The following is a 24,797-nucleotide window of genomic DNA, read 5'->3' on the forward strand; positions in this document are numbered from 1 at the left end:
GTCTGACCCGTTTCCTTGCTGCTTCCGAGGCCTGGCTCTTACTGACGGCTGTGCAACACCCCTGCGGTGAAATGGACCAAGAGCCGTCGCACTGGGAAGAGGATCAGCGGGCCACTGGAGTGGCAAGGTGAAGGCATGCCAGAGGGGCTAGGATGCAGCCTCCATAAAGCTACCCAGATGGCCCAAGTCATCCGAGAGAAGCCCTGCAGGGCTCGTGCCACGCGGCCACCGGCAAGTAAAACCACAGAAGCGTGAAGGCAGGAAAGGCCCACCCGGCCCATCCGCATCGACTGCTCAGCTCTACAATCCCTACCACTCCTTCAGAGATCCCCCCCCTGTGCCTGCCCCATGCTTTCCTGTCGCAGGGAGGCCTTCTCCAGGCATCCACTTACCCTCCCGGCCTTCTACAGAGCAACCTCATCCGCTGTGTTCTCCAATCCTCTGCAACTACTGCCAGACTTGCTCTAAGTCCCCCCAGAGAGCCCTGGATGTGTCCCATCTGCCCCCAGTGCTTTCACTGTTTTAAACTGGGCTAGCTCCTCACTTTGCTGAAAACTGTTTTGAGGCTTAGCTCACTTCCAACCCTATCTGGGCTCCTGCCCCTGGCCTGTCTTCCATGAACTCCAGGCACAAATGTTGGTTAAGCAGTTTTACTATTTCCCTTTTTCAGCCTCTTCATATTGGCCCCCCCCCCCCTCCCCTTCTCCTCGGAGTCTCACAAGCGCACTGGGCCATTTCCTCCTGTCACTTGCACACAGGGCTGGATTTATGATTTGGGTGCCCACAGGCAGGACTGGAGGGTGGGAGACCTTGGGTACTGGGGGTGAAGTCCTGCTACCCACCTACCACCCCCCCCCCTTCAAAATCCCAGAGCGCCGCTGCAGGACGGCGGGCGCAGACTCCCCCTTGCACTCTTCTTGTGCCTGTGCTGCCTAAGCCTAAATCCAGGCCTGCTAAAGCCTTCTCACCCCCCCTCATTTTACCACTGCTGCTTCTTTCTTCTTCCATTTGCGTCTTCGCTCTCCTCACTACTTACCCAGCTTCTCTTAGCCCTTTTCCAGGTTTTATCGTCTCCGTCTCTCTCTTTCTGTGACCTCTTGTCACCTTTTCTCCCTTTCCTTATCAGCTGCTTCTTCAGAAAACCACAGCGGCCTCTTTTCCCCTCTTCCCTGACATAAAACAGCTCTTGGCCTGCGCAATCTCATAGATCACAAAAGGAGACCCCACCCCATAGAAGCGACCCATGCTTGGGGGCCTCTGTTCACCGGTCCCAAGGTGGGGGGGAAGGGCTTATGACTGAGCAGGTGTTGGGTTCGGCACCTGAAATCAGTTTGGGGCCACTGAGGGGGCCCGAGGGGGAGAACGAAAGAGCGACACCGCGCCAACAAGAGCCCACGGTGCAGGGAAACATGCCCCACCCTGGGACAGGAGCCAGCATCCTTCCATCTAAAAGGTTTATTTGTCCTGTCCTGTCTGCCCTGACTAAACTGTAAGCTCCAGGGAGCAGGCACTGTCTCTTTCCTGCATCTCCGCAGCGCTGTGCACATCATGCAGTGCTATCTATGGAAACGTTTTCCAGTAATGTTAGAAGAAAAGGTGGCAGCCAAAAGAAGGAACAACCATTAGCCAAAACTCGAAATCAAATGAAATTATATTTATAGCCTGCTTTCCCTGAAGAAACAATGAAATCTAGCCAAAAAAAACAAACCAAAAAAAAAGCCCACCCCTCACCAAAGCCTTGGAAGCTCCTGGAAGAATTTATCTGGAGATCTTTCTTCTCACCACTAGAGGGGGCTCTTTGTCGCTAGCTATGCCTGGGAGACAATTTTCAACCTGGATGTGCCCCCCAGTTACTTGGGTAAAAGCTGGGTTTAAAATTACCCCTCCCCCCCCCCCATAACCCAGCTCAAAACAGGAACGGGGCTTCCACAATACGGGCACTGCTAGCCGCGTCAGGAACAGGGCCAGGGCTTCCATCATGCAAGCTTGGTATTCGCCTGGAGCAGCAGAATTCCGGGGGGCGGCAAAATCCCACCCGCACGAGGCGCAGGAGGGGGCGGTGCAGCGCCAGAGCCAATTGCCCCGCTTAGGAGGCCGCCTTCCCAGGGTGGAGAAAAACAAGCTGCAGTAATCGCGTTTTCAAATCGACGTGCATTAATTTCCCCACGGTAATGCACACATTCAAAGCTCCCCAGGAGATAAACGCGGAGGCGCTTCTCCTTCGAGCATGCAATGCACCCATTTCTCCCGTGGCGGGAAGGCCGACGGCAGCAGCAGCATCTTGGAAGCGCAGATCCCAGTGCTGCAGGGCGGCCGCCTGGGCACGCAGGCCTGGCATCGCGCTTACCACCTGCGGCCACCTCGTGTTTACAGGGGAAGTTTCACCTCGGGTGACCTCAGTTCTCCGAAGTGAGTCCTGTTTTTCCTCCTATTAATGTCACCCTGTGGATAAAGTGACGCTTGGCCCCAAGCGCTCCCGCGTTATTGGGGACAACCACCAAAATGACGTTTGTCACCAGGTGCGCTTAGGTTTCCGAAAGGTTTGAAGGGCGGGGGAAAAAAAAAAAAAAAGCCCAGCGTAAATCGGAAAAAATCTACGAAAAAACTTTCTGCCACTCAAGCGCTGCCGCACGGCGAGGCTTTTCGTTTCCCGAAAGACTTTAAAAACGGAGATATTAATAACCGGCACGGCTGACAGCACGGACGATCCCTTACTTCTCGTGTCGCTGTCTTTTTTTTTTTGTTGTTGTTCTTTAAAGTGGAAAACGCAAGCTTGGAATGCGACTTCCTCGGCCTGCGGGGCGCACGGCGCACAGGGGCCGTGACGGGCCCTCGCCTGCCCTCTGGTGGACGAACGCTATCACTGCAAGCCCGAGCCGGGACCTTTCCACGCTCTCCGTTAAGGGGCTGCACAGCTGCCGCAGCTGTGCCGGGAGGGGGGGGGGGGGGCTTCCGTACCAACTGACCCGCGCCGTCTCTCCTCTTTACTGAACCTCCCTTTCAGCGCCTCCTATTCCAGTCAGGTGAGACGGTCTCACTAGAGGAGGTCACTGCCCGCTGGCAGACTTTTAGTGTCAGACCCCCCCTTAATAAGACAGGGCATTTACAAACAGGAAATAGCAGACCGTGGAAGTCATTGGACATATTATTAGTCTCCCCCGGTGTGTAAGATGCTCCTATAGACAGTGGATCATCACGTGGACGTGGGGGGGTCCTCTGACTGACACCACCGCTCTGAATGAAGAGGGGGTGAGCATGTTTAGGGAGCAGTGGCAAAAACTCTGCAACACAGTATTTTCAAAGCCCCGTGAAGTCTTCTTCATAAAAAATCAGGGATGAAACCCCTTGGGGTCTGGACATCCCCAACACATGATTTCTGGAAACGGGACCACTCTCCACATTCCTCTAAGCCCCCGCTGCTTACTGTTTTCAGAGGGAGGACCCTGGGCTCCACCGAAGTGTGATCTGACCCCTGTCAGGCAGTTCTTCTGTCCTAAACGAACAGCACATACAAATCTCCAGGCCCAGGAGCCTGTCTAATTTATCTACTACTGTAACAACACGGATCCTGCTTTTCTGCCAGTCTATTCTAGTCTATATTTACATACCACCTCGTTCTCTGGAAAGGAGACCCAAAGTAGTTTAACAGCAGAAAAAAATAATGCATCAATGTAACAGTACAATTAAAATCCTTAATGCAGGCCCACTACATCCCTACTCTTGCTAAGGAAGCATAGGCTGCAGCACATAACTAAATAATCACACTCCTTCCCAATATAATGCAGTAAAACTCCCATCACATCAAAAAGATACAAAAGCATAACAAAATATCAAAAACATCAGTACATAATAATAATACAAACTATTTCCAACCCTCATTACATAGCTTCCATACTTACGGGCCGATACAGTACAGTGCACCCTGGAGCGCACTGTTAACAGGCATTTGGATGCGCGTTTTCGACGCGCTAGCTTTTACCCCTTATTCAGTAAGGGGTAATAGCGTGCCGAAAACGTGCGTCCAACCCCCCAGAAACTAATAGCGCCCACAACATGCAAATGCATGTTGATGGCCCTATTAGTTATGCCCGCGTGATTCAGAAAGTAAAATGTGCAGCCAAGCCGCACATTTTACTTTCAGAAATTAGCGCCTACCCAAAGGTAGGCGCTAATTTCTCTCGGCACCAGGAAAGTGCACAGAAAAGCAGTAAAAACTGCTTTTCTGTGCACCCTCTGACTTAATATCATGGTGATATTAAGTCGGAGGTCCCAAAAGTTACAAATAGTTAAAAATTAAAAAAAAAAAAAATTTAAAATGGGCCCGCGACTCGCGGGTTGAAAATTGGACGCTCAGTTTTGCTGGCGTCCGGTTTCCGAACCCGTGGCTGTCAAGCGGGTTTGAGAACCGACGCCGGCAAAATTGAGCGTCGGCTGTCAAACTCGCTGACAGCCGCCGCTCCTGTTCAAAAAAGAGGCGCTAGGGACGCGCTAGTGTCCCTAGCGCCTCTTTTTACCGCGGGCCCTAATTTAAATAAATTAATTTACTGAGTCGCGCACGCACAGGAGAGTGGCCTGCGCGCGCGCTGGGAGAGCGGCCCGCTCTCCTGAGATTTTTACTGTTATCGGCCTGTTAGTTAACAAACAGCAACTCACACCACAAAACTCAACTGATCCTAATGGCTGCTGAATGGGCTCCCAAAAGGGGCAACCCCCTTTGAGAACAGAGAACAGAGATGTGTCCACTCACAATAGCTGGGTCTTCTCTGGCTGATCACTCCTGCACCGGTTGGCCCGATTTTACTGGGTCTGGGGATAACGGCGCCAGCAGCCACCCCTCAGCATGGCGTGAGCCACCAAGCTCCGCGGCGAACGATCCTCTGGGTTAAACTGTTGCTCACAAAATTTGCAGACCAGCGAGTGACAGTTTTAAAAGTATTAAAAAAGCTCCCATTTGACAGAGGCGGTGGCAGCCATTCTCCATATGGAAGTGCACGCAAAACGGATCAGCCGGTACTGAACCATCACCTGATAAGTTCTCTTGAGCTCATCCCATGGGGGTAACGTCTCCAAATGGACTTTGCTTTCCCACACAGCGCGGCAGGAATGAACCTCACTCATAAACCAGCGAGTGCCAGCCGGTGACCCCCCCCCCCTGAACTACAGAACTGACACTGAGTTGTGTGTAAAGCACAACATTACCTGGGAACTGTCCTCTGCACCCATCCAGTAGCCAGAAGGAACATCAGGACTGGCGATCCGCCCCGTGTGCCGAGACACTGCTTTCCCCGCCTTGCCCTAGGAGTGACAGATGCCAGCTTGTTCCCTCTTCTCCAACACTTTTGCCAATGGATCTGAAATTCAGGGGGTTTTAAACATTCACATGGCCTGCTTGGAAGGTTCCTACTGACCACTGTTATGGCCAAAAAAACCCCCCCATCAACTAAAAGCATCCAAGCAAGGCAGACCCAAAGAGCATGTGCCGGTTTCAGAAAGGATCGGGTCTGTTATAGTCGTCCTTCCCAAGCCGGGGAAGGATCCTTTGGAGGTGGGATCCTATCGCCCCATCTCGCTACTAAATGTAGACATAAAGATACTTGCTTCTATCTTAGCGGCTCGAGTGTCTGATATTTTGCCAACCCTAATTCATGAGAATCAGACTGGTTTTATTAAGGGACGACAAGGGGTGCGGAATGTTCGGAGATTGCTGGCCACACTGAATTACCAGACCGAAGCTGAAGCATTGATCTTAAGCCTAGACGCTGAAAAAGCGTTCGATTCTATTTCATGGGAGTATATGTTCTGGGTATTACAACGGTATGGGTTCTCCGGGGCTTATTTACAATGGTTACATATTCTGTACAAAAACCTCAGTGCCACTCTTTACTTAATGGATACCTACCGAGGCTTTTCCTATCTCACGGGGTGTTCGCCAGGGGTGCCCCCTATCCCCTCTGTTATTTATTATGGCACTAGAGCCCTTGGCCACATGCCTTAGACGTGAGAGAACTATTAGTGGGCTCAGTTTGGATGGTCACCCCCTAAAACTGGCTATGTTTGCCGATGACCTCCTTCTATTTGTGGGGAAGCCGCGCACCAGTGTACCGGCCATTATTACTCTGTTTGACCGCTTCCATTTGATAACCGGTCTAAAAATAAATTATGATAAATCCGAGGCTCTGGCCTTGCGGGCTGATCTCCCAGCTACGTGGGATGGAGTGTTTCCTTTTCGGTGGGCCTCGGACAAGCTCAAGTACCTGGGAGTCTGGATTCCGAGGGACTTGAAGAAGTTGTATTCCTTAAATATAGCCCCCTGTGTTGCCAAATTTCAGGCGCAACTAGTTATGTGGAAACAGCTACCGTTGTCACTCTTTGGTAGGGGCGCCCTTGTCAAAATGGTGTTGGTCCCCAAACTATTATATCTCCTTCATATGCTCCCCTGTTGGCTGACGGTGGCTGATGTCCGTCGCTTACGCTCCAGCATTCAACGTTTTCTGTGGCGGGAGAAACGCGCCCGTTTAGCCTATAGAACTATGGAATATCCGAGGGAGTGGGGAGGGCTTAATTTGCCGGATTTCCGGTTGTATAATGTAGCCTGCCAAATGCGGTTTATAGGAGAATGGTTGACGGGCACTTATCGCTACTGTGAAGAAGGACTGTTGGGCTGTATGTCATCCCCGGGGTCACCTCTAAGCCTTATACAAGTGCGGGCTGAACAACGTCGCCGTGCTTATTATCCCAAGGTTTTTTTAGCGCCCTGTATCCGCGCTTGGCGATGGATGCGGAAAAAACATAATTTATCGGGAGGGCGGTCCCTGTTGCTGCCTTTTCTGAAAAATGTAGAATTTCTCCCGGGTCGGGAGAGTGGCTTGGTGTTTCGCACTTGGGCGGACCATGGGGTGCTGTTTGCATTTCACATGTATGACTCTCTTTCAGGTGTGCTATTGGACTTTGCCACGCTGGCACGCACCTTCCAATTGCCCGTGAAGCACTTTTACGCTTTTCTTCAAGCTCGCCATTACTTAACTGCTTGTGCCTGGACGAAGTCGGAGTTGGAGGCGGAACTGAAATTTGCCAATTCCATCTTTGATACTGCCTACTTGCGAAACACTATTACCTGCTGGAAAAAACTTGGCCAGAAATTAGGCGGTGCTGCGCCAATTCGTAGCCTGGCTGATCGATGGTCCACTGTTTTGGGATCTCCTGTTACTGAGCGACAGATGGCGAGCTGGTGTCGCAACCTATATAAGCTATTACCTGACTTGGGATTACGTGAGCTTCAGTTTAAGCTTTTTCACTGTCTGTATTACGACGACGTCCGTCGGTTTCGCATGAAGTTGGCTCCATCTCCTGACTGCACTAAGTGTGGGAATGCTGCAGGCACGTTGCTCCACAGCTTGATCGACTGCCCATTGCTTCGACCCTTTTGGCAGGCCGTGTTGACGGTGGTGGGCACGTGCACAGGAGAACCCATCCGTCTCACCGGCTGGTTGCTACTTACCTGTACTGCACCTCGCCGTTTGCCGGGCAGTGGTTCTAAGGCCCGCTTTGAGCGCGTAGCTGTTTTGATGGCTTGTCGCACCATTCTTGCGGTTTGGACAGAACCTTTGGTGACGCCTACGCTTGCCGCTTGGTATGGACGAATGGCCTCCCTGGCACATATGGAGAGACTGGACTACATGGCTGGCAGGAGGCGGCCTGATAAGCATTATTGTACTTGTTGGGATGTTTGGTTTAACAATCTTCCTAAATCTCTTCAAGAGGACTTACGACACACTGGGTACACTACGCAATGGTCATCTAAAGATAGGGGGGCAGGGAAAGGGGGGGTTAAGGTATGAATGGGAATGTATGAGGGAGGATAGGGGATTGGGACGGGGAACGGATATTGGGGTGAAAACACAAAAATATGGTGGGAAGTCTGTTGTGGCTATGGTTGTACTATGTTATTTTTGCTATTATGGTTCTATTTTGTACTTTACTCGTGCTTGGGTGGCGGAGGCCACTTCCCACCTGTTAATAAAAAGTATTTTGACAAAAAAAAAAAAAAAGGATCGGATGCTTAGAAACATAAGAACATGTACAGTGATGTCCAGTCCATGCCCTGACTGGCCCCTGGAAGCAGAACGAAGCCCTCAGCGGTAGCCATCAGCACATGGAGCCCACCGGTGCGGTAAATCATGCCAAGCAAACAAAAACAGAAGAAAGGGAGTTAATACCTCAATTTTAACAGCCAATCAGGTGATTTTTTATTTTTATAGTAGGACTCATCAATGCAATTATACATTTCAGGATTTTCTACAAGGAATCTGTCATTGATCCGGAAGAGCAGGGCAGGGAGGCACAGCAGGGTCCTTTCCGTCACCCTTGGACACAATCTGCTGCTGAACTAGTGCCCACATTCCTGAGACGGCTGGACGCTGTTGGTTTACTGCTGCGGCCTACGTCGAGCCCTCACACGTACGTTACTAGGTGAGCAAAAGAACCATCCTCTTCCATCTCTCGGGAAGGGAAACCGCCATGCGCCGCCCCTCCACCCCTCCCGGAGAGACTTTCCTGGTTTAGCAACCCTGGTTTATGCCTTGGTAACCTCGCCTTGGGAGACCTGCTACGCTCTGTGTGTGTGTGTGTGTGAGTGAGTGTGAGTGTGTGTGAATGTGAGTGTGTGTGAATGTGAGTGTGTGTGAATGTGAGTGTGTGTGAGTGTGTGTGTGAGTGTGTGTGAGTGTGTGTGTGTGAGTGTGTGTGAATGTGAGTGTGAGTGTGTGTGAATGTGAGTGTGTGTGAGTGTGTGTGTGTGTGGGGGGGCACTTCTGAATAAAGTCCAAAAGGCTTCTGGTAGGTTGCAGCTTCAAGGAACAGGGAAAACCTTCTTTGACCGAACCGCGTGGGCTGCCTGCAAACTGTCAGGTACTGAAAGCCTTGGATGGGACAGGGCCCGGGTCATCTTCGGGCCCGACTGTCACCTGGTGTCCACGCTTTGTACCTTAGGACCACAGGAGAAGGCCTTACCTGAAGCCTCTATCCATTAAGCAGGTTCTGCTCATCTGCGCTCCCCAAGGAGCTACAGCTAAGTGAAGAAGCCTTAGTCCTCCGTTTACTTCTAGAAGATGCATAATGTGAGCCTATCGTGCTGCTCCGCTGGCCCTGTTTGTGCTCGGCGTGCGATCTGCTCATTGGTCTGCTCTAGATTTTTGTGTTCACTCATCCTTCCTGACACTCGTTTGCTACTTTTCTTGATTCTCTTTTCCCTGGGATGCTCTTTTGCATTAGATTTGCTTTAGGAGATTTGCCACGGCTTAAGTGCTCACCCTGATTCAGTTTGTCATTTTTGGTTGCAGCTCGCTTTCAGCACTTTGAAGATAAGATCAGTAAACAAATTCTTCCAATATCTCCTGCGGATGGACCGAAACACGAAATCAGAACCGTAAAGTTCTAGGGAAGGCCCGGCAACGTGGGGAGCTGCATTCTCCCTCCCCAGCACCACCAGCTCCCCACCCCACCCCACCCTCTTCCTCCGTTCTCCATGGTGCGGACCAGCGGTAGCAAACTGAAGGGCACCTGGGGCGTTCCTCCCCAACTCCTTACGTTCGAGGCCGACCCAAAAATAAAACGTTCGCCCTGCTCGCGGCCCTTCCCAACTCTCAGAAACGCTGACAATGATGACTAGGGCGGGACAATCATTTGTTTGCCATCAGGACTCCACAATAAGGAGAAGGATCTGTGGCGTCCTCTTCCAAGGCCGGCAGGGGCACGAAGCGGCCACCTAACTGATGAAGGCGGCAGGTAGCAGGGTGTAAGAGCTGCCGTCCTGCACTTTTGCAGATAGAAAGGTCTTGGGAAACAGGAGCCCCTGGGCGTTTCCCTGGGGACGTTCCACGCTAGGAGCCAGCGAAAAGTCGCTGGCAATATCCAAAGGGAGAAAGCGGTAAAAAACCAAACCCGCCAGCAGAGGAGAGTGGACTGGACCGGGAAACGTTAGTCACAGGGGAGGACAGCGCAGGCAGAACAACGGGGCGGACAGCGCAACACCAGTCCAGAGAACAAATAACGGGGTTTCTTAGCTTAAGGGGGTTATGGATTCAGCTCGGCAGAAGCAACTTTGCCTCCATGGTCCCATTAAACCGAGAGTGGCCAAATCCGACCTTCAGCCTTCTTGGCAAGATATCCACAGTGAATATGCACGAAGCAGACTTGCAAACCTCTCTCCTGCATATTCCTCATGAACATCCAGAGAACCAGACTCATTTGTGGCTCTTGAGGACCAGCGTTGCCCCCAGTTCCCCCCCCCCCCCCAAAAAAACTATGTGACTTCAGTCACAAAAGCGTGCCCATGTGCTCCAGAAAGCATGGGAGTCACTCCAAGGTAAGGCAGGGCACCAGGGCTAGCTTGAATCTGAGAAGCCCCTTCCAGGGATCCATAGTGGCCATAGGGGATGCCCCACACACCCGAGCCCTGAGCACTCACTTAAGGTTAGCTCAAGGAGTTTGGGACAGGTTTCTGTCAAGTGGGAAGCCCAGACGCCAGGAAGAATTTGTCAACAAAGAACAAAACGTGAGCGAGAATTGGGGAGGGGGGGGGGTGAAGAATTAGTTTTTGACAAAGGACATATTTTCTGTAACATTTTGCCATAAGGTCCAGTCAGTGCGGAGGAAGCCATTTTGATGAAAACTCAGTGCTGAAGTCCGCCAAAGTGGTGACACGGTACTCAGTACCTAGGCCTCTGCTTCTCTGTGATATTTATGGTTGGGGAGAAAAAAAAAAAACCCAACAGCACAGGCAGGAATAACTATGCAGGAACTTTTATTTCCTTGGGTGCATGCTGAGGTGAGGCCAATGTCTGTGCTGCATGATGTCATTAGTGCAGAAAATGGCCGCCTCCCTTCCAGCTGGATTGGAAATCACTTAAAATTGCAGGTAGGCCATATTGGTCTCACGGAAACGTGGATTCTTGTCAGGTTTTCAAATCTTTTCTTGTTGCAGCATAGCTAAAGAGATTACCGTAGGTGAGATTTTGAGACCATATAAGTCCATTTCTTCAGACGTGAGAGCCTGGCCTGAGGAAGCGAGCGTGGGAATGAGGTGGAGCAGAAACGAATGAGTGTAGGAATGGAGATTCCTTTCAGTGTGGTCCCATGAGCCACTGACTAAAGAGCCTGCACCCATCTGCTGGAGGAAGAGAAACTTCCCGGGTCTCTCTCCGGGAGGTGACTGGGCAGCAGGAGGGAGCTCCTCTAGTGGTTTTAGAAGAAGAGACCACACAGCCTTCAGAGAGAGGAGCAGTGCAGAGAGCTTTGGTTACTTACAGCTTTAGGATTTCATCATTCTGCCAGGAAGAGTGAGTCAAGCGTTTAATTCACAGAGTGTTTTCTTTCTATCATAAGCATGTATTTAGAATCGCTTCTTTATACTGGTGTGCTGGCATGTATGACTGTGATCAGATCAACAGAACGGCATTCGCGCAATCACTTAACCTCATGTGCAGACCATAGGCGTTGTCATAGCGCCCGGCAGCACACAGATCACTTTTTGTGAAAAAGCTCGCGCGGGTCATCCATAATCACAGAGCACGGCAGCTTGAGAAAGTATTTTTTTTTTTATACATAAATTATTCTTTTACACATAAAAAGTCAGAAAAATTAAAAAAAAAAGTCACTTCCCTCTTGTAGTGTTTTTCTTCCTTGGCCCTGAATGTGAGGATCAAACGTTTAGCGGCAGCATTCAGCGGAAACCCTCTGAGCTGCCGCTAAACCTTTGATCCTCACATTCAGCACCAAAGAAAAAAAAACTTACAAGAGGGAAGTGATTTTTTTTTTAATTTTTCTGACTTTTTTTGTGCAAAAGAATAATTTATGTATAAAAAAAAAATTCTTTCTCAAGCTGCTGTGCTCTAAGGCCAGTGATTATTGATGACCCGCGCAAGCTTTTTCACAACAAGTGGTCTGTGTGCTGCCGGGCGCTCTGACGCCGCCTATGATGGTCTGCACATGAGGTTAAGTGATTGCGCGAATGCCGTTCTGTTGATCTGATGTGGTTCTGAGCATTTCACACTGGTGGTTATTATGTACGGCTCGTGAGCCAAGCTGGGGAGAGGGGGGGGGGGGGAGGTGCAGCCAAACCCCTCCCCCCATGGGCACCCACCCGCCCAGTCCCAGGGTCAGCCCTTTAGCGCTACGTCAGGGAGAGCAGCGATAGTTCTGCTGGAGCGCCGGGTCGGTTCTGGTAAGGGGGAGAGCGCGCTTAAGCTGGCGTCTTTCCGAGAGTACACGAGAACCGGAAAGAAGAGACGCTCGAGGAATGTCGGAGACCGGACCGGTGAGCGGAAACCAAACCCCCCCCCCCCAGGAAGGATCTGAGCCGTTGCAGCTCTCGCACCCGCCGCTTGCGGTAGAGCGGGCAGAACCCTTCTGGAAACACACGACGATGAGATTCTCCTTCTCGGAGACCCCCCTAGAGCCCAACAGGGCAGGTTGGGATTTGAACTCCAGGTTTATGTCAGTGCCTCCTAGGGATGGGGTGCAGGGCGCAGCTGTACTGGCCCCGGAGGGATCTGTGGATTGTGCCTCCACTACCGAGGACCGTCGCTGTGTGACAGATGGGGGTGGGGGAGGGGGTAGCGACCAGCACTCCATTCCTCGGTGGCTGCAAACGAGTGTCCCCCCCTTCCCATTAGAAGTGACAGGGAGGGAAAGAGGGAGGAGCAGGTTGGAAGTGGACTTAAAATGTAGGGGCACAGATAGCCAAGTCAAGCCCCCCCCCCCCCCCAAAATAAAAGCCCCTAAACCCCTCTCATTAGTTGTGATATGGAAAGAGATGCCTCCCATCGGCTGGGAAAACAAAGGAAGCCAACTTCACCGCGGGTCTCCAGTCCAGCTGAAAGGAGATGACGTCTCTTATACCATAAGAGTACTAGTGACAGCACCTGTTTTAATAAGTGGGTGGTGTGGGGTGGGAGCTTTTTCCAGTGGACTCCTCTCCTAGCAGACTGGAAAGTCTCACAGCCTCATTCCTATTTGCTGTCCCTGGAGCAGTGATCCCCCCCTGGAGCAATGACCCCGCCCCCACACACTGCATACAAAAATAAGTCCTTTATTGTAGCATCATCTTATTTTACCTACAGAGTAGGGAAGTTGTGTTTATTTCTCAGACAGTTGGTAAATTCTTATTTATTCTTTTCTTTTATTCTATTTTAACGTATCTATTTTGCATTTATCTTTGATGTTGTAAAACGCTTTGAGAGTTTTACAAATGTAATAATAATAAAAGAGTAGCGTCAATCTGCAACTCCCAGGGCTTTTCCTCATTCACACAGCTCCCCAGCTGGGGCTCTAGGGCAGACAGCAGGAGCTGGGTCCTTTTCTCCCAGGCATCCCTCAGCTTTCCGGGCTTGGAGGTGATCAACGAGGCGAGAGAACGCCCTCACGCGCCCGGCGCAGTTATCTCGCCGCGCGCCGCGCTGGCACCAGCAGCACCATTCCATCTAAGCTGTGCACGTATGCACGCACACATGCAGGTCGTGAACCCGCCGGGGCACACGGCAAGACAGAGCACGCGGGAAGAAATCCCGATGATCTCTGCACTATACTGGCTCATTGCACATGAATTTGAACTCAGTTTATGAAAAGTTGCACAAAAGAAAGATTCTGTGCCCCACAGCACATCAAAAATTAGAGGGAACATGTGACCCACACGCTCACGCATCTTTGCCTTTTTCCTGAGGCTACAAGCTCGCAGGCCTTACTGCCGGAGGAAGAATCCTGCAGGCAGAAACACAGGTAAAAAAAAAAACCCCCAAAAAATCCCAACCTCCTCACCTATTCTGCCATCTGATTGGACACAGTGGCAGCAGGTAGGGGTCACACATAACCTCAAACCCATACCGCGAGCCAATCAAATGCCCTCAGGGCAGACGGGAACCGACCTCTCTGACCAATCCAGTCACTCTCAGGGTAAGGGTGAACTGCAAGGAAGCCAGGAACAAATAGGGGTGTGCAACCGTTTTTCCAAATTAGGCAATTTCAACAAAATTGCCCAATTCGGAATGGTTCGGGAGAACCAAAAAACGATTTAATTTTTTCCAAAATTTCAGAAAATCGGGGGCCCCGAAAAAAAAAAAACCTCCGAACCGCGGGAAGCGAAGCCCGACATGATATAGAAACCCGAAGCACATCTCTAGTAACAAATAAATACATATATTCTCAGAAAACTGGAAAGCAGCATAAAAATACAATTATTAATAATAATAATAATAATAACTTAAAAGTGACATTTGCAATTTTTACTGAGCAAAGCTACCCAAGCAGTGACATGGTAGCTGACGGCGATTATTTATTTCTACTACTACTACGCATTCCTATAGCGTAGTATATAGTAGTATTTCTACTATATACTACGCATTCCTATAGCGTAGTATATAGTAGTATTTCTACTACTACTACGCATTCCTATAGCGTAGTATATAGTAGTATTTCTACTACTACTACGCATTCCTATAGTGTAGTATATAGTAGTATTTCTACTACTACTACGCATTCCTATAGCGTAGTATATAGTAGTATTTCTACTACTACTACGCATTCCTATAGCGTAGTATATAGTAGTATTTCTACTACTACTACGCATTCCTATAGCGTAGTATATAGTAGTATTTCTACTACTACTACGCATTCCTATAGCGTAGTATATAGTAGTATTTCTACTACTACTACGCATTCCTATAGCGTAGTATATAGTAGTATTTCTACTACTACTACGCATTCCTATAGCGTAGTATATAGTAGTATTTCTACTATATACTACGCATTCCTATAGCGTAGTATATAGTAGTATTTCTACTACTACTACGCATTCCTATAGCGTAGTATATAGTAGTATTTCTACTACTACTACGCATTCCTATAGCGTAGTATATAGTAGTATTTCTACTACTACTACGCATTCCTATAGCGTAGTATATAGTAGTATTTCTACTACTACTACGCATTCCTATAGCGCCGCACGACATACGCAGCACTGTACAAACACAGAAAAAAGACAGACCCTGCTCAATAGAGCTTACAAGCTATAATAAGAAAAACATACGAGACAAGAGACTCCGGGTACTTCATAAAGCAAGACAATGATTAAAAGAGAAAAGAAAGTTAGTTAATGAGGCTAAAAGCAGACAATCAGGCCTAGGATGTGAAAGCAGTTTCAAAAAAGGTGGCTCTTTAGCTGGGATTTAAACCCGGCGAGAGAGGGAGCTTGGTGCACCAGGTCAGGAAGACTGCTCCAAGCACACGGCGCAGCCAGGTGGAAAGCACAGAGTCGGGAATTGGCGGCAGAGGAGAAGGGCACGGATAGGAGGGACTTATCCGAGGAGTGGAGTGCACGAGGAGGGGTCAGAGAGAGATAAGAGAGGAGAGGCAGTGAGGAGCTGCAGAGTGAAGGCATTTGTAGGTGAGAAAGAGGAGCTTGAACTGTATGCGGGAGCAGATAGGGAGCCAATGGCTTCAGAAGAGGGGTTATGGGGGCGCAGCAACTTTAGTGAAAGATAAGTCATGCAGCTGAATTTAGGACAGATTGCAGGGAGAGAGATGGCTCGCCAGGAGACCTGTGAGGAGCAGGATGTAATAGTGTAAGCGGGAGGAGATGAGAGAGTGGATAAGGGATCTGGTATGGATTTAGTGACTGTGGGGAAAGATAAGTCACGCAGCTGAATTTAGGGCAGATTGCAGGGAGAGAGATGGATCACTGGGAGACCTGTGAGGAGCAGGATGCAATAGTCTGAGCGGGAGGAGACGAGAGAGTGGATAAGGGATCTGGTATGGATTTAGTGACTGTGGGGAAAGATAAGTCACGCAGCTGAATTTAGGACAGATTGCAGTGGAGAGAGATGGCTCGCCAGGAGACCTGTGAGGAGCAGGATGCAATATTCTGAGCGGGAGGAGACGAGAGAGTGGATAAGGGATCTGGTATGGATTTAGTGACTTTGGGGAAAGATAAGTCATGCAGCTGAATTTAGGGCAGATTGCAGGAGAGAGATGGCTCGCCGGGAGACCTGTGAGGAGCAGGATGCAATATTCTGAGCGGGAGGAGATGAGAGAGTGGATAAGGGATCTGGTATGGATTTAGTGACTTTGGGGAAAGATAAGTCAAGCAGCTGAATTTAGGACAGATTGCAGGGAGAGAGATGGCTCGCCGGGAGACCTGTGAGGAGCAGGATGTAATAGTGTAAGCAGGAGGAGATGAGAGAGTGGATAAGGGATCTGGTATGGATTTAGTGACTATGGGGAAAGATAAGTCATGCAGCTGAATTTAGGACAGATTGCAGTGGAGAGAGATGGCTCGCCGGGAGACCTGTGAGGAGCAGGATGCAATATTCTGAGCGGGAGGAGATGAGAGAGTGGATAAGGGATCTGGTATGGGTGTAGTGACTTTGGGGAAAGATAAGTCATGCAGCTGAATTTAGGACAGATTGCAGGGAGAGAGATGGCTCGCCGGGAGACCTGTGAGGAGCAGGATGCAATAGTCTGAGCGGGAGGAGACGAGAGAGTGGATAAGGGATCTGGTATGGATTTAGTGACTTTGGGGAAAGATAAGTCATGCAGCTGAATTTAGGACAGATTGCAGGGAGAGAGATGGCTCGCTGAGAGACCTGTGAGGAGCAGGATGTAATAGTGTAAGCAGGAGGAGATGAGAGAGTGGATAAAGGTCTGGTATGGATTTAGTGACTTTGGGGAAAGATAAGTCATGCAGCTGAATTTAGGGCAGATTGCAGTGGAGAGAGATGGCTCGCCAGGAGACCTGTGAGGAGCAGGATGCAATATTCTGAGCGGGAGGAGATGAGAGAGTGGATAAGGGATCTGGTATGGATTTAGTGACTTTGGGGAAAGATAAGTCAAGCAGCTGAATTTAGGGCAGATTGCAGTGGAGAGAGATGGCTCGCCGGGAGACCTGTGAGGAGCAGGTTGCAATATTCTGAGCGGGAGGAGATGAGAGAGTGGATAAGGGATCTGGTATGGGTGTAGTGACTTTGGGGAAAGATAAGTCATGCATCTGAATTTAGGACAGATTGCAGGAGAGAGATGGCTCGCCGGGAGACCTGTGAGGAGCAGGTTGCAATATTCTGAGCGGGAGGAGATGAGAGAGTGGATAAGGGATCTGGTATGGGTGTAGTGACTTTGGCGAAAGATAAGTCATGCAGCTGAATTTAGGACAGATTGCAGGAGAGAGATGGCTCGCTGAGAGACCTGTGAGGAGCAGGATGTAATAGTGTAAGCAGGAGGAGATGAGAGAGTGGATAAAGGTCTGGTATGGATTTAGTGACTTTGGGGAAAGATAAGTCATGCAGCTGAATTTAGGGCAGATTGCAGTGGAGAGAGATGGCTCGCCAGGAGACCTGTGAGGAGCAGGTTGCAATATTCTGAGCAGGAAGTTACTAAATTGTAACCTGGCTTTCCATAAAATATGGTCAAGGCACGAAACAGCACATCAGCCAATGCATACATAGAACATACAATAGAAAAACTATAAAATCTTATTAAAAGACAGTAAATATTTCTTTATAAACAAAATAAAAGCAAGGTAATAAAAGTATAGTTAAACATCAAACAACATAATTCATCAAGCACATTTACCAGCATAATCACAACTGAAATACTGGACCAAAAATATATGATAGGAAAACAGCCAAAATCAGGTTATAACACCCTGTTGAAATAATCAGGTCTTTAACATACGTCTAAAAACAAAAAAAAAAAGTCCAAACTGAAAGAATCTTTCTCCCCTCCCCCACTCAGGCCCTTTTCTGTGGAAGGGACCCGCGGCAAGGCCTTGCGGGTTTATCTTAGTGATCCACAGTAAATGACGGCAGATAAAGACCAAATGCTCCATCCAGTCTGCCCAGCAAGCTGCTCACAGCTCTCTGTGCAGGTGACCCCCATGCACCCTTCTTTCGTTTCCAACCTGTAGTCTCTGGGGATCTGCCGTTTTTTTAATTCGTGTACTACTCTCTCGCCTTTGCCACCTCTTCTGGGAGGGCATCCACGCCACCCTCTCTCTCTGAGCCTGCAGCCTCTCCTCCTATAAGTCTACCCATACAGACACCAAGCCATTTTGATCACTACTCTCTGACCCAGTTCAGTCAAGGGGGCGGGGAAACCGGGCTTCGGGTTTAAAACGACCCAAGTCTGAGTAATGCCTGAAAAGTTCAACGTCAGCTCTTTGAACCCTGCGCAAAAAAAAACAAAAACCTTCCGAACTGGAGGAACGCTATCCCCTAATCTAATCGCAGTAAGGCGAGGAACTGACCGGCTGCAACTCCCGGCTCCTATTCCCAGGTAAAGCAGCCCGCAGAACTGCAGGGACCCAATCCTCTTGGCTTAGAAACTAACTCTTGGAGAGCTTTCCAAGATGGCGTCATGAACGGTCGCGGCGGGAGGAGCTCCTGAGAAATTACAGCTTCCAACATTTCAGCTATGCCCCATACTAAACCTAAAGCCCGGGTGAGGGCTGGAGAGATCACCTCTACCCCCCTGGAGTCTGCACAACTTACTATCGGGAGTTTCTTCGCCGCAGCACCTCCGCTGACGCCGGGTGAGAAGGTCGCTGGGGAGAGTGCTCAGGAGCGTGAGCCAACGTCCCCGACCGTAATATCCCTAAGCCCCGGCTCACCGAGGAGACCAGCACCTCCAGGCCATGAGAAGGAAAGCAGCCTGCGGAGTGATAACAGCCCAACGGAGGTGATCCGAGGAGAGGCCGCATCACCACGACAGGCTGGGGAAAGAAAAAGACTAAATATGCAAGAGCACGGAGACAAGGTATTACCCGGAGGAGTAGAGGGAGGTACGGGACTTGTTCTCGAGGCAGGGTTAAGACCTGTTGAGCCTGGTAATGGCTTGTGGGGGCGAAGCTGGAATTCAGGATAACCTCATCGCAGATAAATTCATTATCGGAACCTGAGATATCACTAAACATAATTTGGAAAGCTCTGCAATCCTTAGAAAAAGCAATTCTGCGATTGACAAAAGAAGTAACTGAAGTTAAGCAGCAAGTTAAGGATAATGCAACTGAAATAAAAACACAGAAAAATAAAATTGACAAACTGGAAGAAAAAGCTGTAGCAGCTGAGAAAGCGAATTCATTGATAATTCAGAAGGAAATGGAACTAGACAAAAGATTAGAAAAAGTTTAGAACGTTTTGAGAGCTCATAACTTAAGATTTCTTAATTTCCCTGTTCTTAAGAACATTTCACCTATAGATCCTTTTAAGTCTCTCAAATATTGAAGATTCCGGAGGAACTGAAACCTATGATATCTAAGGCATATTATTTATATTCAAATGAGAAAGAAGAAAATGAACAACAAGACATACCAGAATTATCAAATCTTTTGAATTCATCTCAGGAAATGACTGTTTCATGACGAAGACCATTATTAGTAACATTTACGTTTCTAATGGACAAAAATAATGTCTTTAAGAATTATTTTAGAAATAGTCAGACGTTATCCTTCGGCCAAAAAGTTTGGTGTTACCAAGACCTAGTTAAACAAACCCAAATGAGGAGAAAAAATGTTCTCGAGATGAGAGGAGAAACGGTGCAGAAAGGAATATCTTTCAAACTTCAATTTCCATGCAAATGTTGTTTAGTGATATGTATTTTATGATCCATCACATTTGAGGATATTTCTGGATTCTCATCCTAGCCCCATATAAGCAGGCTGTTTTGTGTAAAGAGAATACTAGCGGAGTTACCGTTCACGACACCTTCTTTTTTTCTCCTGTAAAATTATGTTTTCTTTATATATACGCTCTTTGTTAAGCTCTCCAGTTTTACTTTTATTTACCTACAGATACAGAATTATTCATGTTTCTATAATGAATATCCTTGTGATATATTTGCTGTAAACTGTATGTAGGATATTCTTTCACAAGAGGATTCTTGTAATAGTTATATAAATTAATAAATAAAGAATGAAAAAAAAAAAGAAACTAACTCTTGGCCCCACTGACAGACTGTGTGGATGCAGACCCCCCCCCGTCCTCTCCCTGCCAAAGCTACAACCTGCTCTCCCCTACATCACATCTTCCTTCCACCCTGCTGACTGCACAGGAACTTCCACGAATCCCCAAGATTTGGGAGCACAAAAATATCATGGAAAGAGTCCCGAGCAGTGCCCACTGCCCACACTAACCAGTCAGGGCCAGTCAGAGCAGTATTCCTGACTCACGCCTCCCCCAATCTTAGCATTGGCATTTTTTTCCCCCCTCAGGCTAATTTCCTCCTTAACTAAGCCAGATTAGCTCGGGAATGAGAGCTGCGGGCTGACACTGCGGGTAATTATTACATCTCTGCAGGTGAGGAGCCACCTGGCACGGAGTTCCTGGGACTTCCTCCGAGGTCCTGAAAGCAAACCTCAGCCGATGCTTTCTCCATCCCACAACGCCTCCCCTGGGACCCTCCCTGTCTACCGGGCTCCTCTTCCCCCCCCCCCCCCCCCCCCCCCCCCAAAGATCAGGCCAACTTCCTCCGTAAAGGGATCTCGGTCTCGTTCTTGCCAGCTCCCAGATGTGCACGGCTCTCTCTGTCTGCCCTGCTGGGGTACCCGGGGGACACGCCTGCCCTCTCTGGCCTCCGCCAGCGTAAGGCGCAGCTGCTTTCAGGGCTCCCCGAGTGCAGATCTCCGTCCTCATCCATACGTCCTCCGTCCTCTGGCTCAGTTTTTAAACCGTCCTCGTGACACATGGTTTATATTTTGATAACTGCTATGTGGCTGCAAGCAAAATATCCAATGCACTTTTTTTTTTTTTTTTTTTTTTACACTCACTCCATAAACAGTAACTTGATTTCTTGGCCAGCTGTCGTGAAAGCTGAAAGTGGCAGAAGAAGGCTGAGAATAAGAAACAAAGCCCCCGATCTGTGTGGCATGTGAGGAAACTGGAAGGGGAAAGGTGCCCGCACATACACACACACACACACCCAAACACACACACACATGCACCCACGCAGGCACCCACACCCACACACACACTCACCCACGCACCCCACACACACACACACACCCACATGCACCCACGCAAGCACCCACACACCCCCTCCCCTGTGTTCCTTGGCAGCCAGGCCCGGACCCCCCCGAATGAGCTCATGAACATTTTAGCATTTCGTTCCCCTCCTCCTGGGGCAGAATCCTGTTACGTTTGAGAGACAATATTCCCCTCCATGATCTGCCTTACTATTTCAAAAGTTACACAGGACAAGCTTGCATCGATTAAATATTTACATGACACATTCAAGATGCAATTCCTGACATTCTGCAAGAAGCTTCCAGCTGAGTCCCTGGGTGTTGGTCGAGTGTCACTAATGACCTCACACACTGCCTCTCATTGGTTCGCACCGGCTATGATGCCATAAACTCCTTCCTACACACAGCCTCTCATTGGTTCACACCGGCTATGATGTCATAAATGCCTCCCTACAGGCAGCCTCTCATTGGTTCACATCGACTATGATGCCATAAATTCCCTCCTACACACAGCCTCTCATAGGTTCACACCGGCTATTACACAATAAATTACAATCACGCACAGCATGAGCTAATCTGAAATAACTGGGATTTTTGTGACATTGCTCCAAATCTGCCTTGACCACAAGTGCAAACTGAGGGTGCTTAAAACTAAATATGTTTTACACATTGGACGATTTCCCAGGTAATGAGCCTCGCTCACAGGTGTGGCCGACTCCGGTTCTCAAGAGACACAAACAGGCCAGGTTTTCAGGATATCCACAATGAATATACATGAGATGGATTTGCATGCACGACTGCCATTGTCTGCAAATGTGGATATCTTGAAAACCAAACCTGTTTGTGGCTCTTGAGGCCCGGAGTTGGGAGCACGGATTCAACCAACGTGCAGCAGCTACTATCCTAGCCTCAGTGCTAGGATAATACCATGGCATTACAGCTCATAGGGTCCTGCCTGTGCTAGAGGCCCATACAAACCCAGCCCTGGTCACTAACGTCAGTCACCTGACTGCATCTAGCACCTTTCCTGTTCCTTTTGGTCTTTCAGCTGACTTAGAACAGGACCTTATTGGATCTACAGTGCCACCAGCCTTTATATAGAACTCCCCAGGCTTGCATCCTGCCCTCCCCTCAGCCAGAATACATGTGCACCCCGAGTCTGCCCGGTGGATGGCCGAGTGGGGGTGATAGCTGAGACACCCCCCCCCCCCCCCGCCCCTCCCCCAGTAGCATTTTGCACCCCGGCAGACCCAAGAATCAGAACCTTGACTCTGCGATGGACCTCGCTCATGGTAGGACAGAGCATGGCCACTGGGCCCTGGGGGCCAGCCCCTAGGTACCTGGCAGCGTCTCAGGGCAGATCCGAACAACTGCCCTTCACCCTGTGCACTTCAAACCCGCACTGCATTCAGTTTCACCGTAGCCTTGTCATTGTGAACATTAAAAGGCATTAGGCATAAACACGAACGCATTGCTAATAATTCCTTTCATTAGCTTCCGCTCAGACACTTGGAAGTTAAGACACGGATTTGACCCCTGCCCTCCGCATTCGTGCCCTGATGTCCTGAGGCTGAAGTAGCAGCACCAGAACACCCTCGGCTTGACGGACTGTGACGTCACAGGCGACCACACGTGGCCACGGCTTCTGATGTCATAGGCTGGAATCTCAGGAGAGAAAAAAAAAAAAAGGTCTCCCGGATCAGCAAAGGGAGCGCTAAAATGGGATTAAAATGCGTGCAATAGTGCTCGGCTCCTTTCCAAGACGTGTGAGGAAGTCTCCAATCAAAGGTCACACACTTTCCCAAAAGCCATTCGCATATGTTTAAGCCCTTTCAGAGGGCTTGACCCGATGACCCCAGCACGGCTGGACCACCAGCAAGGTCTCACCTATGACCTTTCACACTTCCGAATCACTCGGATAAAGCCCGGGCAGCGCGGCTCGCTGCGCTGGGACGAGAGGTCCCCAAGTTCCAGCCGCAAGCCGGAAACATTTCGTGCCGCCAACGAAAAGAACGAAAAGGAAAAACCGTCAGCCCCCCCGGGCACCCGAGGATGTCCGCCTCCTCCGGTGTCCTGACTGGAACTCGGGGCGCAGCGTGCACCCGTCCGCTCCCCCAATCCCCGAATAGCGCATTTCGGTGCAGGAGGCAAGTGTGGGAAAAGATCTAACCCCCCCCCCCCCAAACTCTTTGCAGGGCAGCGCCTGACTTACCGAGCAGCAGCAGCCGGTGGGTCTGCCGGTAGTGCCTCTTCTCGGCTTTCAGGGTCTTGTCGATGCTCCGGCTCCGTTTGATCTCGGCTCTGATCTTGGCTTTCTCCATCTCCCGGAGCTGAGCCCGGAGCTGGGGGTCCGGGCACTCCTGCTGGCCGGGGTCCCCCTCCGTGCCCCGGCTGCCCCCCGGGTAGGTGATGGAGCCCCCCGCAGGTCCGATCAGCCTGGATCGCAGGCTGTAGCACATCCCCATGATGGAGCAGACCAGGAAAAGCAAAAAAAAAAAAAAAAACCACCCCAACAAAAGAAAATAAAAAAAAAAAAAAGCGAAGAAGATGAAGAGGAAGAAAATTAATTACTGGATGCGCCGATGTCTAATGCACGCGGCTGCCTCCCACGCTTGGCCGGAAAAGTCACCATCGCCTGCCCAGCTCAGGCTCCGCTCCCTGCGCGCGACGCCCGCTCCAGCCCGGGACTTCCCCTCCTCCTCCCCCCCCCCTCTTCATTTGTTTCAGGAGCAACAGAGACAGAAAACCCTTCGGGGCCACGTGATCCCGGGCCGGGGAGAACCATATTTACCGTAATCCGTGCAAAAGCCGCACCCGCCTACAAGTAAAGGACAGAAGAGGGACCGCGCCGAGCCGGCGCAGGGGCTTCCTAAAGGAAACCCAGGCTCATTACATGGGGGGGAGGGGGCAGAGAGACCGAGAAAGCTGGGCCGGTTTGAACAAACACGTGAGAGAGCTCGTTTCGGAGTCGGGCGCAGGGACGAAGCAGCTGCTTCTCTTTAGCGCTCCTGGAGCTCTAAAGCCCGCGGCTCCTGCACCGGCTCTGGATTCGGGAGCATCAAGGCAGGCGAGGAAGCGCCCTTCGGGTGCCTGCTGGCTCTTCGGGGAGGGGGGGAGGAGGGTTCAATCAGGGTATGGTTTTATTCCACGAATTCCCTTTCTGCCTCGGGGGGGGGGGGTCCGGGCTTCGGGCTTTCCTTCTCTGCTGCTTGCACTGTTTGCCCCGGGGGTGGAGCCAGCCTGAGCCGCTGGAAGCTAAGTTGCGCTCTGCACACATCCTCAAGAGATCCCCACTGCTGATAGTGATCCACAGCTCCAGCCCCGGGAGCTTTATTGGATTTATTCAAGGTTGCACAGCAGAGGGTGGAAAGGCATTTCCAGGCAGGACCTCTTACCTGCTGAGTAATCTGCGGCCCACTGGGCCTACCTGTACCGACTTCCACGCTTGCAACACCCTGACCCTTGCATATTTACTTCTGTGCCTAGCTTTTTTTGCACGCCTTAATCTGCAGCACATAGGCCTGCTCTGTCTTTTGGGCACCGGGCAGTTTTTCCTTGCATTCATTTTTGTAGGGGATTATTCGGGCTGCTTTCACCTATCTTGACCATCTTTCCAGTTTTTCTCGGCGTGCCGAGTGATTTTTATCGGGTCTGAACGGTTCTCATCTCAGCAGCAAACACGATTTCCAGCACAGATCCCGGCAGGAAGCTCTACCGGCCTCACTCACGACTACTTTTGGTGCCCACTTTTGCGGAAAGCAAGCCGCTGAAGCGGGGTTTCATTGGCTTCGAGATC

The 24,797-nt window shown here is 50.0% G+C and overlaps 1 protein-coding gene across 1 annotated transcript in view; it reads right to left on the reverse strand.

Moving 5' to 3' along the window:
* GNAS (GNAS complex locus) overlaps window positions 1-23,481 on the reverse strand; it is a 290,919-nt gene extending 267,438 nt beyond the window's left edge. The window contains exon 1 of the mRNA XM_029611104.1: window positions 23,214-23,481. Within this exon, the coding sequence (XP_029466964.1) occupies window positions 23,214-23,466 (253 nt within the window). The 5' untranslated portion in view covers window positions 23,467-23,481. The remainder of the gene's footprint in view (window positions 1-23,213) is intronic.
* Between the last annotated feature and the right edge of the window lie 1,316 nt (window positions 23,482-24,797).

Source organism: Rhinatrema bivittatum, chromosome 8 (assembly GCF_901001135.1).
Source record: "Rhinatrema bivittatum chromosome 8, aRhiBiv1.1, whole genome shotgun sequence".
Classification (NCBI taxonomy): domain Eukaryota; kingdom Metazoa; phylum Chordata; class Amphibia; order Gymnophiona; family Rhinatrematidae; genus Rhinatrema; species Rhinatrema bivittatum.